The following is a 13,771-nucleotide window of genomic DNA, read 5'->3' as shown; positions in this document are numbered from 1 at the left end:
CACTCAGTCTACATGACCGGGTAAGGATTAGCGAGGGTGGGACATGTGCCTGTCTCACTCACTGTGTTCACTGGGGACTCCGGTGAATCAAAGATAACTAGGGGGAGGGACTGAACAGAACCACTTACTGGCTTTTAAAACCTCTGCCTGAAAGTGACACATGTCACTGGCTCACATTTTACATTTCAGCGGCTAAAGCCAGTTATGTTCTCTTGCCTAACTTCAAAAGAGGCAGGAAAATACAATCTACCACAAGTTTAGAGAGTGTAGAAATGGAATGTTGTGAATAGTCCAAATAACTACTGCAACCCCTTAGTCTCTGAATCATTGTATTTTCCCTAAATCATTTTAACAGCTTCCCATGTTTGGAAATCCCTGTCCCATTTAGTTCACTCTTTGGGGAAACTTCCTAGCTGAGATGGGAGTCTTTTCCTAACTTCTTCGTAAGGCATCACAAGTATTGAATATGGGATTGCATTCAATAGACATCCAGAGCAGTTACTCGTCCATGCTTTGAGGTGCAACCAAATGCAAAGTAACCGAATTTTTTATTTCTATTAACAACAACAAAATACTTCTATAATTTCACATCCCATTGCTTTTAAGAGAACATATATTACAAATAAAAGAACTCCACAAATTTTAAAGATTAGTATTTATCAACACTTTTGTACACATAGACAAATATTTTTAATATAATGGTATCTGAAATGTTATTCATATAATTCTAGCATTGTCATAAGTATTAACTAAAAAGGTTCTTTTAAATTTGGTAAAAACCATATATTTTACAATCTTCTATTTACATCTGAAATATGCTTCAATGTTACAAAAACATTCACTTTGACCTTTAAAATATGTGTACTGGGACTGGGAATTGAACATATAACTGACAGCAAACTCAGAATTTGCTTTGAGCTACACATTCATTGGAATTTCATGGCAAATATTCAGCTTGGCTTGATCAACACTGCTCAGAGAAAAATAATAATAGGAAATTGTGCAAATTCAGAGGCTGGCAAAACTCTCAAGCTAGCGAGGTAAACAAAAATATTAACACCATAAAAACTGCAAATAAATTAAATCTATCTTTCTCTTCCCCGAGATTAGCTGCAAACTCAGAAAGGTCTCTGAGAGGTGTGTCTGATGCTGCAGACCTCCCCTCAAACTTCAGCACTTGATGAGACAGAGACAGTGGGCAGGGCTGGAGTCGTCTTGCTAGTTACTCGAGTGCAAGTTCGCTCCACTCCGCGCTTTGGTGGGTCGTCCCGGACCATAATCTTAAAAAGAGGACAGGACGAAACACAGTAAAACAGCACAATAATAAGGAGGTCAACTTTAACACCGTCAAACATCAATGCCAATACAAATGAAACAGTGATTTTCATTCCCCAGGAGTAGCTGCAAATTTTGAAAATACACTTATCATAGTCAATATGAAGAATTTTTTCTCAAGCTCACATGTTAGCCCTCTTGGTCAGATTTGAAGTAGCTTCACAATACTCTGAATAACAGATACCAATTTATAAATGTTGGAATGAAACTTACAAATGCATCTGAAAATTTCAGCTTTTTACTCTATTCCAAATGTTTATATTATCAAAATCTACCCATACAGTGGAAACACTGGAAACCATATTTAAATTATTTTATTAATGAGAATATAAGAAAACAATCATAACAAGATTTTACTTTTGAAAATAATGTTAGTAAGTCTAAATAATACTTTTGCATAATATCTATGCAAATAATGATCTATAAACATAGTAACAAGGACAGAAACCTTAGACAACCCTAAAATAATCTTTGTACAGAAGAGACTGTATTCAGATTATATTTAGAATTTCTAGCTAAGGTGATTTTCCCAATATATTCACATATATCCATGTGACCTTTAGCTTCTCTCTTCCAAGATGGAATTGCTACATCTGTCTCCCACAGAGCACTTAGCCTCTGCATATCCCACACCACCCTTGTTCAGTGTCACACGTTCTGCACAAATGACACCACAGATGTGTTCAGAGTATTTGAGACTCTCACAGCAATTGCCTTTGCGTCTCGCCTACTTGATACTAACATATAAAGGGTGTGTTCCTGTCTCTGTACTTTATATTTGATACTTATCACTGTAGTTGTCCTCACTACACTGTCATTCCCATTGAATGTTGAACCAAGCCCCAGATAAGCATCTTATACTTATCTTTCAGCTGGATATATTCGTTAATTTGACCTCAGTCAAAAGAGGATACTATGGTCCTTTTTATTAAGTATTTATAAAAAATGTGGAATTCTGGTCAAATACACAGTAATTATTGCCTGCCTGTCACTAACAACTCAAACTACTTCATGTCAACATCTCCATTTTACACATTAGCATCCACTTTATCCTTTTCCATCTTTTTCCTTAGATTTTGTTAATGAATTGGCCCCAGAATACTCTTCTAAGACTTTTCTAGACACTCTTGGAATGACTAATTCTATCTATTATTCCTATGCACATCTGTGCATTCTAATTTCTTTTGTTTTCAAAAATTCATTTGTAGACTTTTTTCTTCATTAAAATTAGAATATGTACCTGTGTCCAGAATATTTGCATGAGTATATATGAGGATGCTCTAAAAACTTCAAGGAAAAAGTAAACTGGAACTAAAAAAATTTATTTTGGCGTGAAAAATATTTGAAATTCCTATATACAAGGAGTGTCCAAAAAGTTCATAAAAAATGGGTATTATGAAGAACTATACATGCATATCAAAATTTTGCACCAAAATGAACTCATCTTTTAATTCCATTTCCCATGAACTTTCTGGAGTGCACTTCAGGTCTATGAAATATTCCTTCATATTAAGGCCTTGTGACAAATCCCCATTGGAGCTCGGGACCATGAGAAAGTTGACATGGCTGCTAACCGATCTATTCCTTTCACAGAACAACAAGACCTGTGCAGTCTATCAGTTTCTTCTCTTTATGTCAGTTTCCAGGAAACTTAGTGTCAAATTTTGCTTCCTCTAGCAAAGGTTTCCTGGAAAGGAAATTATTTTTCTCTCCTTTCAGTCACCTGATTCTTGTCTCTACATTTTTGTGTTAGTATTTTGAGATACAGCACATCTTTGTTCTGGAAATAAATGACCTCAAATATGTTTTAAAAGTTGATGAAGCAGGAATATTCTTTTAAAAAGCTTAAGTTATTAACATAAGCTTTAATCATCAGGCTTCCTTTTTTTCATTGATCTACTTTGAAATGGAAATAATGTTATTCTAATTACATAAAATTTTATAGAACATCAACCACTATGCAGATGAACAGCTAGGAAGAGATAGGTAGACTAGAAGACAACAATGCATAGAGTAGACATAGGAAAGAAAAACATACCACTTTTGCTTACAGTACTGAGGGAAATACTAGACACAGAGGAACAGAAGCTGTATAAACACGGACCACGACAGAGCTGCCAGGAAAGAAAAAGAGAAAAGCATTTTCGCTCCAAGTTTTCAGGTCAGACAGGATTTACAGTTGGAGGAAAGCATTCCTTCGCCACTTCCTGATCCATTGTTTGCTCCTTTTGTTTTACTCCTAGATTTATTATTTCCCCCATGCTAAGGGGGAGATATTTTATTTATAAAATATTTATAAATAATTTATTATTTCTCCCATTAAGGCTATTAATTTCCATTACCCCCCAAAGAACCCAATATGGTCTCTGCTATAAATCCTATCCAGGGAGATCCATTTTTCCAATGTAAGTCAATCAACCCCTTCATCATCTGGCTACCATGGAATTAAAAATGTGGGTGGGAGAAGATGCAAAAAGAAATGTATGGGGGAAAATGCACTTCATATTTTGTGACTACTGTCACAAAAATTGTGGCAGGTCATTTAAAGAGAGGGAGTCACCAACCAGAGTGGCTCCTCTGCATGAGATGCTAGGGGGAGACAAGTTCAAGTTCTCACTTTCAGTTTACTGCAAGGAGCACAATGATCTCCTAGAGGGGACTGTGGGTGTACAGGCAGAGCATGAGGGTTCAAGGAGGGAGCATTTGGCTCCCTGTCACTTGGTGTTTAGCACTCCCCAAAGCACTGTGATTACTAAAAGTAAGCCTTTATGCACAGTCTTACAGAACACGCTGGATACATGGAAGCAATTGTGAACGGCTTGCTTAAGAGGAGGGAGTTTAGTTGTATTCATATTATGCACATTTGCAGGAGGCCCAGCATCTGAGAGGCAGCCCTGGCAGTCAAAGGCAGTAACTCCTCATGTGGTTCTCCCTGAGTGTGGCACAGAGACCCCTGGTGGCAGATTGCGGAACTCCACGTCACAGCCTAATGGGAAGACCATCCCAATGTTCCTCAATGTCTAATCTGACCTCTGTGTTCTAGAAAGCCAACAGCTCACAAGGCTGTGTAAACACCTCTAAAAACCATGGAAAGTTCCTGAATTCTCAGATTATTGTTTTCCCAATCTAATCGCTGCTTTGAGGTAAGGGCTGTTGTGCATAGGGGAGAGAACATCTCAGCAACATGGTACTAACAGAAAGTACAGTGACTTCCAGAACAAGAAAGCAAACTCCGTCCAGTCCTTCTAGCACTGTGGTGCAACGGTTACTTTCCATCCTCAAAGAGGGCCTGTCACACTCAGGAAAGCTCACCTGCTCATTCATGACTGCAGAGAGTTCACTGAGCATGTCCTTGTAATGTGCCCTCAGTTCTTCCTGGTACTCCAACTGGTCCTCCTTGATAAGGCGCTCATTCACATCCAGGGCTTGCCCACATGCATCTGCAAACTGCCTTTAGTGAGAACATCACACAAGTTAACAGCCGGTCATAAGAAGTAGCATTAAGTTCAGTGACATTTAAGGTTAAATTGGGGCAGGTAATTTAGACTCGGCCATCTTGAAAAGGGTTGATTAGTCAGCTTTCTGGGAAACTTATCATGCCTTGTTTGAAGAAGTTTCAACTAAGAGACACTTACCTGAAGATTTCCTTCAAAAGCTTTACTTGGTTGTCAGGGTATTTCTTTGCATTTGTTTCTTCAAGAAAAGCTCGGGCATAGGCCATTGGGCCAGCATTGACCTATTAGGAAGAAGAGAATTGGCTGAGGATGAGCCCACCTCCTCCATGGAACCTTCTCCAAAGCTGGAAGAAGTGACAACCATTTGCACCAATCATGTGTCCCTCCAATTCTCTCATGCCAGCTTGTGGTAATTAAAAAAAAAAAAAAAACAATTTGTGAGAGAAGGAGAAAGAAGTTGGGGAGGAGAGAGAAAGAGAGAGTAAGAAAGAGAGAGAGAGAAAGGGAGAGAGAGAAAGAGAGAGAGATAAAGGGAGAGAGAGAAAGAGAGAGAGAGAAAGGGAGAGAGAGAATAAGCTAGAGAGACCCCTTCCACTCATCAGGTCATTCCTGGAATGCCTACGAAGGCTGGGACTGGACTGGGCCAGAACAGGAAGCTGGGAATTTAAGTCAAATCTCCTACATAATGGCAGAAGCCCAATTTCTTGAACCATAATTGCTGCCTTCCAGGCTCTGCCTTAGCAAGAAGTTGGAATCAGTAGCCAGAGTCATGCATCAAACCCAGGCACTTTCATGTGGGACCCCGGGCACCTTAACTGGTCTCTTAACTGTTAGGCCAAACGCCCATCCCTAGCATGCTAATTTACATTCCTGTTATCTGTTGTGCTCCAAATAACTGATAGGTACCAAAGGATTCACCTGGCTCTGTCCTCATGGTTATTCTTCTCAAACATCAGTCACTTGCCAACCCTTTCACACTTCGGCCAATCTGCACATTGCCAGAACTTTTATTATCTAACGGTTTTGAAATCTAGACTCCTATTTATCTAAAGACATTTATTTGAATTTAATATTTGTGAATTCAGATGCTTGATGTGCTAGTTGGTTTTCTCTATCTAATTTTTTCTTATTTTTGAGATAATATATTTTAAATGTACATTATAGTCACAGGCTGAATGCTTCACTAAATAAAGAGTTCAACAGGTTAAAAAAACCACAGTTTAGTAGGAATAGAGGTGAGGACTACAAGTGGTAATCAAATGAAAAGATATCAATTTATCAGACATAAGTACATTTTAAAATACAATAAACACATAAATATTGTGTGTGCACACACACAGTGGTACTGGTGTGTGCACCATCCTGGGATTCACTGTTTTATCATGTTCCACTTGACAGCATGACTTTGATTCTGGCCCAAGAAGGCATTTTTCAGATTTGCTGAATGAATGCATACCAGGTTCTAGTCATGCTCACATATGAGCAGCCAAACACTAGTGGGGGGATCCATTTCTCTTGGTGCATGTTAATCTTTTTTTAAAAATCAACTTTATTGTGTGTGTGTTTTTAAAATATTTTGTTTATTTATTTGAGAGGCAGAGTTACAGACAGAGAAAGGGAGATAAAGAGAGAAAAGTCTTCCATCTGCTGGTTCACTCCCCAAATGGCCAAAACACTTGGAGCCAGAATGATTTGAAGCCAAGAGCTAGGAGCTTCTTCCAGGTCTCCCATGAGGGTTCAGGGGCTCAAGCACTTGGGCCATCTTCTACTTTCCCAGGCTAAAGCAGAGAGCTGGATTGGAAGAGGAGCAGCCAGCACATGAATTGGTGCCCATATGGGATGCCGGCACTGCAGGCAGAGGCTTAGCCTCCTGTGCCACAGCACCAGCCTCTGCATATTATTCTTTTGATGGGACAGTGGGGCTTGGGAAGGAATCAGGTAATAGGAGAAGGAAGCTAAGACCTCAGATGCCTATGAACACGAGGCACGGCCAGTATGAAGATGCAGAAATGGTACTGGGTGTTTTCCTTTGCTTCTCTACTCCCTGACCCCCTCCACTCATTTACGTGCCTTGGGAAGTGATCCTGCATGGAGTAGGATAATGGCTCACTTGTCTTCTAGCCTTTTGGTTTGTGTATGTGTGTGGTCAGCTAGCGGAGCACACAGACAAGAGTGTGGGAAAGAGGAGCATGTTGTCAGTGTCAGGTGCATCATGGCTGACTTCTCTTCACCCTCCAGGCTCCAACACAGCTCAGCAGGGCACTATTCAGGCCTGCTTTCTTAAAAATTTTAAGACTTTGTTCATATGGACCTTTGGCACTAATTTTGATGTTTAAAAATACTACATTAAAAATGATTTTGTCTCGCTTACAGAGTTGTTTGGGATCCCCTTAAATTTTGTGCCCAAGTTGAGTGTCTTACTCACTCTAGTCGGGGCTCTGATCAGGGTATTAGGCCCTGGCCTTCCTCCTTGTAGTCCTCTAGTGGAGATCATGCCTACGCACCATCAACTGACTCTGTCAGCAATCATCTCAGATCCCACGAATCCTCCTCTCCTTGCATCTTCAGGTCTCAGGTAGTACACCCTCTGAGTGTTACTAGCCTTGCTGGTTTTTCTAAATGATGCTCATATCTTAGCAAATAGTTCATTAATTCTCTCCTTTCCAGTCACCCACTGTGAACACGCCACCTGCTGCCCATCACAACAATACACGTATGAACTAGTAAACAGTGATTTTTGGGAATATTTTTATAGGCTTATTAATGATAGACATGCATAAGAGTGTCATGTTTGTTCATTAGGATACAGATGTAGAAGTTAGTTATCCAGAGAAGATGAGGGGGTAGACTTAGGAAGAAGAAATTTCTTTCAGCTAAACTTAAGAGATGCATCTCTGCAATGTGTGGCATCACCAATGTGTATGTACACCTGGGCCTGGATGAAGGTGTTGTATGGTATCTCACATAGAGAACTGTTTTTTACACACACTGTGGAATTCCCAGAGCACTAAAGGCCAAGTTTTCTTGGTCACATGTACCTCATCCCTAGGCCATGCTTACTCACTTTCACACTGACACTTCCTTGGAGTTTGAGTTGCAATCTGATCATGTCCACATCATCCATTGTGCAAAGCTGGTTAAGTTCGGAAACTTTCTTGGACATCTCATCAATTGCTACTTCAATGGGATTCAGTTCTGTGCTTGATTGGCTTACGACTTGTATCCTCTTCTTCACATAAGGGAACAAGTGACTTGCTGCACAGAAACCATATAAAGATTTAAGAGTTTAGGGTTAGTGAAGCATCAAGGATCCACCTGATGGCCCAGAGGACCTTGTATGATTTCATGGCACAGTCCACTCTGCATGATTTTCATGTGTGAGTCATTTTTTCCTAGGTGCCATTCTCTCTTCTACATTTTAGCTTTTGCTGCAGCTACTTTCACTTGGCATGGTCATCCACTCTTGATTAGATAATATGAGAGGTCTTCAAAACTTTTATGGAAAATATGTATTATAAAAATTATGGATGGATTTGAATATTTTAACTCTATTTTACCACCAGCCTTTTGAAGTACCCTCGTGTGCACTTACACTCAGGGCTGTACTAAGAACTTAAGAGTCTCTAACCCCTGAAAAGATTACAGGTTCTACTGCAATTTGTAACTCAAATAAAGACTGCACTAAACCACAACAAGGAATACTTGAATATATATTGAATAGTATGTACTGTAATAACTTTGGTCTAGATTTTTTAATCATAAAAATTCTTGATAATTTTCCAGGTGAGTGTTTCTTAGTTTGTATGACAGTAGCATTCACAGATTTATATAACTGAGACTGTTCATCTCTCAAGACAGCACGGGTATCATTCCTCCAGAAGGCCTTTGCTTATCTGTCCCATCACTAGGTCTTAGGAGACCTTCCTGTATGATTCCCTTTCATTTCCAACACTGTGCCCACCTGGATTTCCTGCTTTGCTTGGCGTTTTCTCCTACTAGGCTGTGAACTCTTTGAGGACAAGAACCATGTTTTAGTATTTGAATTCTCAGGACCTAGGACAGTGCCACGTCTGGTTGTTACTCAATGAATGTTTGTTGAGTACATGAAAAGATGATTGGCTCACCAGCTACATCTGCACAGGGCTGGGAGAGGCACTGGAGATCAGTGTCTGCATTCACTTAACAAATGAAGAATCTGTATCCAGAATGCTTGCCCCAAAGCTCACAATTATGAGAGCTACTAACCATGAAGCCCCTGAGGCAGAATCAGGGAGAGAAAACAGGGAAGGTGAGTGCCTTGTGCCTTTCCCAAGACACTGACACCATGAGACTTATGTAAGTTCTAAAGGAAAGAAGTCCTGGCAACCATTTCCAAGCTAGTGCATTTTGGGTAGTGATCTACAGGACTGAAATGACTCTCGATTTCCACCAATCCAGCCTCATTAAGGGGCCTGCCCTGGAGCAGGTGCCTATGAGCCGCTGCTTTGCCCAGCCCTGCACCTACTTGTCAGGACAGTTCTACGCTTGCACTGCTCCGCCACGCCACCATGCTTCTTGCCCGACAGTGTAAATGGCGTCTCAAAGACAAAGCGATTGATGTTGTGGTGCATTTCAAAATCCGTCTTCCGGTCTTCTATTTCCTTTTCCTCAAAGAATGGAGTGACATAGGTCACTTGGATGTAGGCATATTTTGGGTCCAAATCCTTGGGGTTTACCTGTGTTAGCACATCATGGGCGAAGAAAAAGTGGTGAGTCATTACATACTCCCCAGAGAAAGGCAGACGTTCTGTGTCCTCTCAGCTAGCTTCTGGAGAAGGCTGACTTTCTCCCCTTGGACAAAAGCAGGCTATCCCATCACTTCCAAGCTGGGTGAGATCACAGAAAGAGTAACTGGCTAGACTGCATTCACGCATTCAGGTTGCGGTAGAGGTAGGATTGGAGCTAGCTCACCAAGCAGCTGAGGCTCTTTGTAACGTGAGTCTGGCTATGACATACGACTTCAACCTTTTATTTTAGTTCTCTCTGTAACAAATGTCCACTTGCCTTTAGAATGCAAGCTCCTCGAGTGGAAGTATGTGTCTTTGGCCCTCTGTGATCTAACTATGCACCTGGACTGGTGCCATTAGCTTTGGGATGTAAAGTGGAGGGAGGTGCCTTGTCTATGTGGCAGATGAGCTGATTAACCTTTCATATAACTGCAAATATTTGTGTTTTCAATATCTCAAATTCCTTCTCTCATGTGTCACAATTTGTTTTATCATTCCTTTTCTAATTCTCCTTTGGTGGTTAGGTTTGGAAGATAGCAGGGAACATGGGAGGGGGGTTCCCAAGAAAACCAAAGGGATTGCTTTTGCTCTCCTTTTAGGTTGTAAGAGATGATTCTCAGTTTCTTTTCTGAGAATACTTTGAATAATTTTAAAACTTATTCCAGTTTTCTTCATCTGTCTACCCATCCACTGCCTGTTCAAGTCCAGACATTTGAGGAACCTCATGAACTTATTTATAAAGTTAACTAATACTGACAACGTAAAGTGGGTATAATTGTAACTATTTTACTGATTAAAATTGGAAATTCAGGGTGGCCAGCTAACTTCTCCAAGATTACCAGCTACTAAATGGTGGTGTGGTACAGTGAAGACTCAAGTTGATCTCTCATCAAATTCAGCTTTTTCCCCATCTCACCAGGAGCTCTGCACCTGGGGATGCCACTAGTAACAGTAGTTCTAGCTGTCGGCCTTTATGGGGAAAGTGACTGCTCCTTTCCAGCTGAGGAGGAGGAGGGTGGACCCATTTGCAACAACTTCTTCCAGACTCAGTGATCTCATGCTCAGATCTCTCCAAATACCAGCTTTGTATAAGAGGGCAGGTAATACAAGTGCCTTTTGTTTCTGTGTGTGGCCCAAGAGAACCCTGCCACACTGGCACAAACCAGTTTTTCCAGCTCCACCTTCTGCTACACGCTTCTATCCAACCTATGCTTCGAAGATCTGCCATTATCCTAACACATCTGTCATTCCTCTCTCTTTGCATGTGCTTCTAGTAAGCCCCTTCTCACCCTGCAATACCCAGCTCAGGAATTACCTCCTTTGGGTTGAATTGGTCACTTAAGGAAGAGTAAGATATTCCGGGAGTTCCCTACTCTGAGCTTTCTTTGGACTTCTTGTACCACTACTCTTGTGATACTTCACTGGTGACTCTATTTTTATTTAAAACATTGATTTATTTATTTGAAAGGCAGAGTTACAGAGAGGTAGAGAGAGATAGAGGTCTTCCGTCTACTGGTTCACTCTCCAAATGGCTGCAACAGCCAGAGCTGGGCCAATCTGGAGCCAGGAGCCTCTTCTGGGTCTCCCACGTGAGTGCAGGGACTGAGGACCTTGGGCCATCTTCCACTGCTTTCTCAGACTGTTGCAGAGAACTGGATTAGAAGTGGAGCAGCCAGGACTTGAACCGGTGCCCATATGGGATGCTGGCATTGCAGGCAGCGGCTTTACCCACTACACCATAGTGCTGACCTGGATGATTCTATTCAATTAATTGTTTTGCCCAGATATTTCTCTTTTAAGTCTCATGTGAATTTTAAGTTCTGGAAGAAAGAGACTCTATGTGCTCCAGCCTCCAATTCTGGGCCAAGTGTGCAGTGGGCGCTTAATGGGGGTTAGCTGGATAAAGACAGTATGAAAAGATTCTGAGTAACAGAACTTCAGTATGTTGGCCTCTGCCTTCTCGAGCAAACAGGAGGTTAACTAGACATTCACAGGCTAACACAATGTAATGGCAAGTCTGCTACAACCACAGAGATTAGCTTTCCACACTGGTATTGTCCAGAACTACCTCCTTGACTGAGTGACTATTTTCAACTTGTTTCCTTCAGTTTCACCACTGTGCCTTAATGCATTGTTATTCAAATGTAAATGAACCATGGGAGAAGTACAGAATGAATAAACTTCCTCTAAAAGTTACTTAAATAAACACGTACAATGCTTTTGAACCTCACTGTATGTCATCAATAAATGCCCCCCCCCAAAAAAAAAGAAAACCAAGCAAAATACCTCAAATAGTTTAATTTGCATTATCAGGCAGAAAATTAAAACTCAATAAATGTAGTTAAAAGCAAAAACAATAAGCCAATTCTAAGCACTTGTATAAATATTTATTTTTCTGTACCTTGTTGGAGTCCTGGATTATCTTCACATTGTCTGCTCCAAATTTATCTGCGTAGAGTTTGAGCAGTCTTTGGGAAATCTCGGAGAGACCTGTCAGCTTTGGCTCTTTATAAATATACTCTTTACCTTCTTCCTCCTCAAAAAATCCCTATGGAAGACACATAATGAACCATTGATTTTATTACAGACTCTCAATTACAAGTCATAGGGAGAACAGAAAGCCATTTACTTAAAAAATATATCCAGTCTTTTGGTTGTCATCCCAATTCAACGACTGGTACCCTACAAAGTCCAAAATCAGAAAAAAAATCAAGTGAAGGAAACAAAATATGTTTCAATTAAACATCACTGTAAATATCCCCAAGGCAGGTCAAAACCTTATGAAATGTTTTCTCTATTTGTGGAAATCAGTGGTAATACATATGCCTAAACATATTTTGGGGGAAGAATGCCCTCTTGTGGCAGCCTAGTGTAGAACACAAACTCCTGAGTAATTTTGGCATTATTCAAAGAGCCGCTGATACTTGTCTGCTACAATCTTCGAAACTAGCATAGAAAACACTGTATGGCATGTAAAGATATAGAAATGGGTTGACATTAATTCCATAGGATGTTGGAGGAAAAGCAACACACCATCATATTGTTGTCATATCAGACATTACAGGTGATATGCTTCCAGTACTGCTTTATATTAGTAAAATTTCAGGGGCCTGATGCAACTTAGCTTTATTAATTTAATAATTAAATTTTCTTTTATAAAGATAAGTTGCATCAGGGCCCTGAAATTAACTGATGTAGAGTTATTTTTTAAATAGCAGCACTGGAAGCATATTATCCTACATGGTGCTTGCCAGCAAGTGATGGCCTGTTTCCTTGTACATCTTCCGAAGTGACTTTGGATTTTCTAAGGCAGGAAAATTGCCTTGCTCAACATTGAATTTCAGGATTTAGCACACTGGCTAAAGTATGGTCCAAAGTATATTTCAGACACAACTGGAAAAGACTCTATGATCTTTATTGAAGATATTTTAATTGAATAATTTCTTTGTGAAGCATTAGAGACCAAGACAATTTAATTAGAAGTACCCTAACTCCAAACTGCTACAAAGTGATGGTATTGGAGGCATGAAACACAGCTCTCTGTTGCTCATCTAGACTTCGAAGGAACAGCAAGGTCGGAGCATGACTTCCAGCCCGCTGTGTTTTTTCCATTGCTGTCTTTGTAGAGTTTTGTCTGATTCCAGGTCAGAAGTTAGTGGCTAAAACTGACAGACTGACACATTAAAGAGATAACACTTCTGAGGCCATCAACCAGAATCCTCTAAAGGCCACAGCTAAAGCAATATTTACAACTTCAATCGCAATGAGGAAAATGTCTCCAGGTTTCAGGAAAGGCATCAAAACTAGCACAAAGGGACATTTGAACTATGATTTTTACCTCTGACAAGTTTCTGAATCCAAAGTTGGCAGAAAATGAGTAGTGGCAAACAGGTTTTTATTGCCATCATCATGACCTTTGTGCCCTTGGTCATGACTTTTGACTTTCTTTCATCCCTACTTGGTCTGTAGAATGGGAAAGTAGACTCAACACCATGTATTGGTAAGTCCTAAGGACAATACCTACTATAAGGAGGCCTTTGATGTGCGCTAGGTAAGATGATGATGTTGATGATAAAGATGACAACAATTAAGAAAATCTTATGTTTGTAAAGCAATGTGAGGTTTAGCTCATATGCTGGGAAACAGTGTAACTCAGTTTTGAGTGCTTTATAAGTAAACACCATCACCTTATTTTGCATCAGATCTACAATTTTC

General features: G+C 40.3%; 1 protein-coding gene across 9 annotated transcripts in view; it reads right to left on the bottom strand.

Annotated features, from left to right (window-relative positions):
• Positions 1-512: 512 nt before the first annotated feature.
• Positions 513-13,771, bottom strand: part of DOCK10 (dedicator of cytokinesis 10) — a 297,295-nt gene continuing 284,036 nt past the window's right edge. For 6 of the 9 annotated variants that reach the window (XM_051849117.2, XM_051849118.2, XM_051849114.2 and 3 more), the window contains 7 exons: positions 11,958-12,104; positions 9,295-9,505; positions 7,855-8,045; positions 4,971-5,071; positions 4,648-4,786; positions 3,374-3,449; positions 513-1,280 (listed from right to left, as the gene is read on the bottom strand). In XM_051849117.2, coding sequence (XP_051705077.2) covers positions 1,219-1,280; positions 3,374-3,449; positions 4,648-4,786; positions 4,971-5,071; positions 7,855-8,045; positions 9,295-9,505; positions 11,958-12,104 — 927 coding nt within the window. In that variant the 3' untranslated portion in view covers positions 513-1,218. The remainder of the gene's footprint in view (positions 1,281-3,373; positions 3,450-4,647; positions 4,787-4,970; positions 5,072-7,854; positions 8,046-9,294; positions 9,506-11,957; positions 12,105-13,771) is intronic. The other 3 variants (XM_008259243.4, XM_051849115.2, XM_051849120.2) reach the window with 1 other exon arrangement.

The sequence above is a fragment of the Oryctolagus cuniculus genome, chromosome 3 (assembly GCF_964237555.1).
Source record: "Oryctolagus cuniculus chromosome 3, mOryCun1.1, whole genome shotgun sequence".
Classification (NCBI taxonomy): Eukaryota; Metazoa; Chordata; class Mammalia; order Lagomorpha; family Leporidae; genus Oryctolagus; species Oryctolagus cuniculus.
This window is presented reverse-complemented; position numbering and strand designations above follow the sequence as displayed.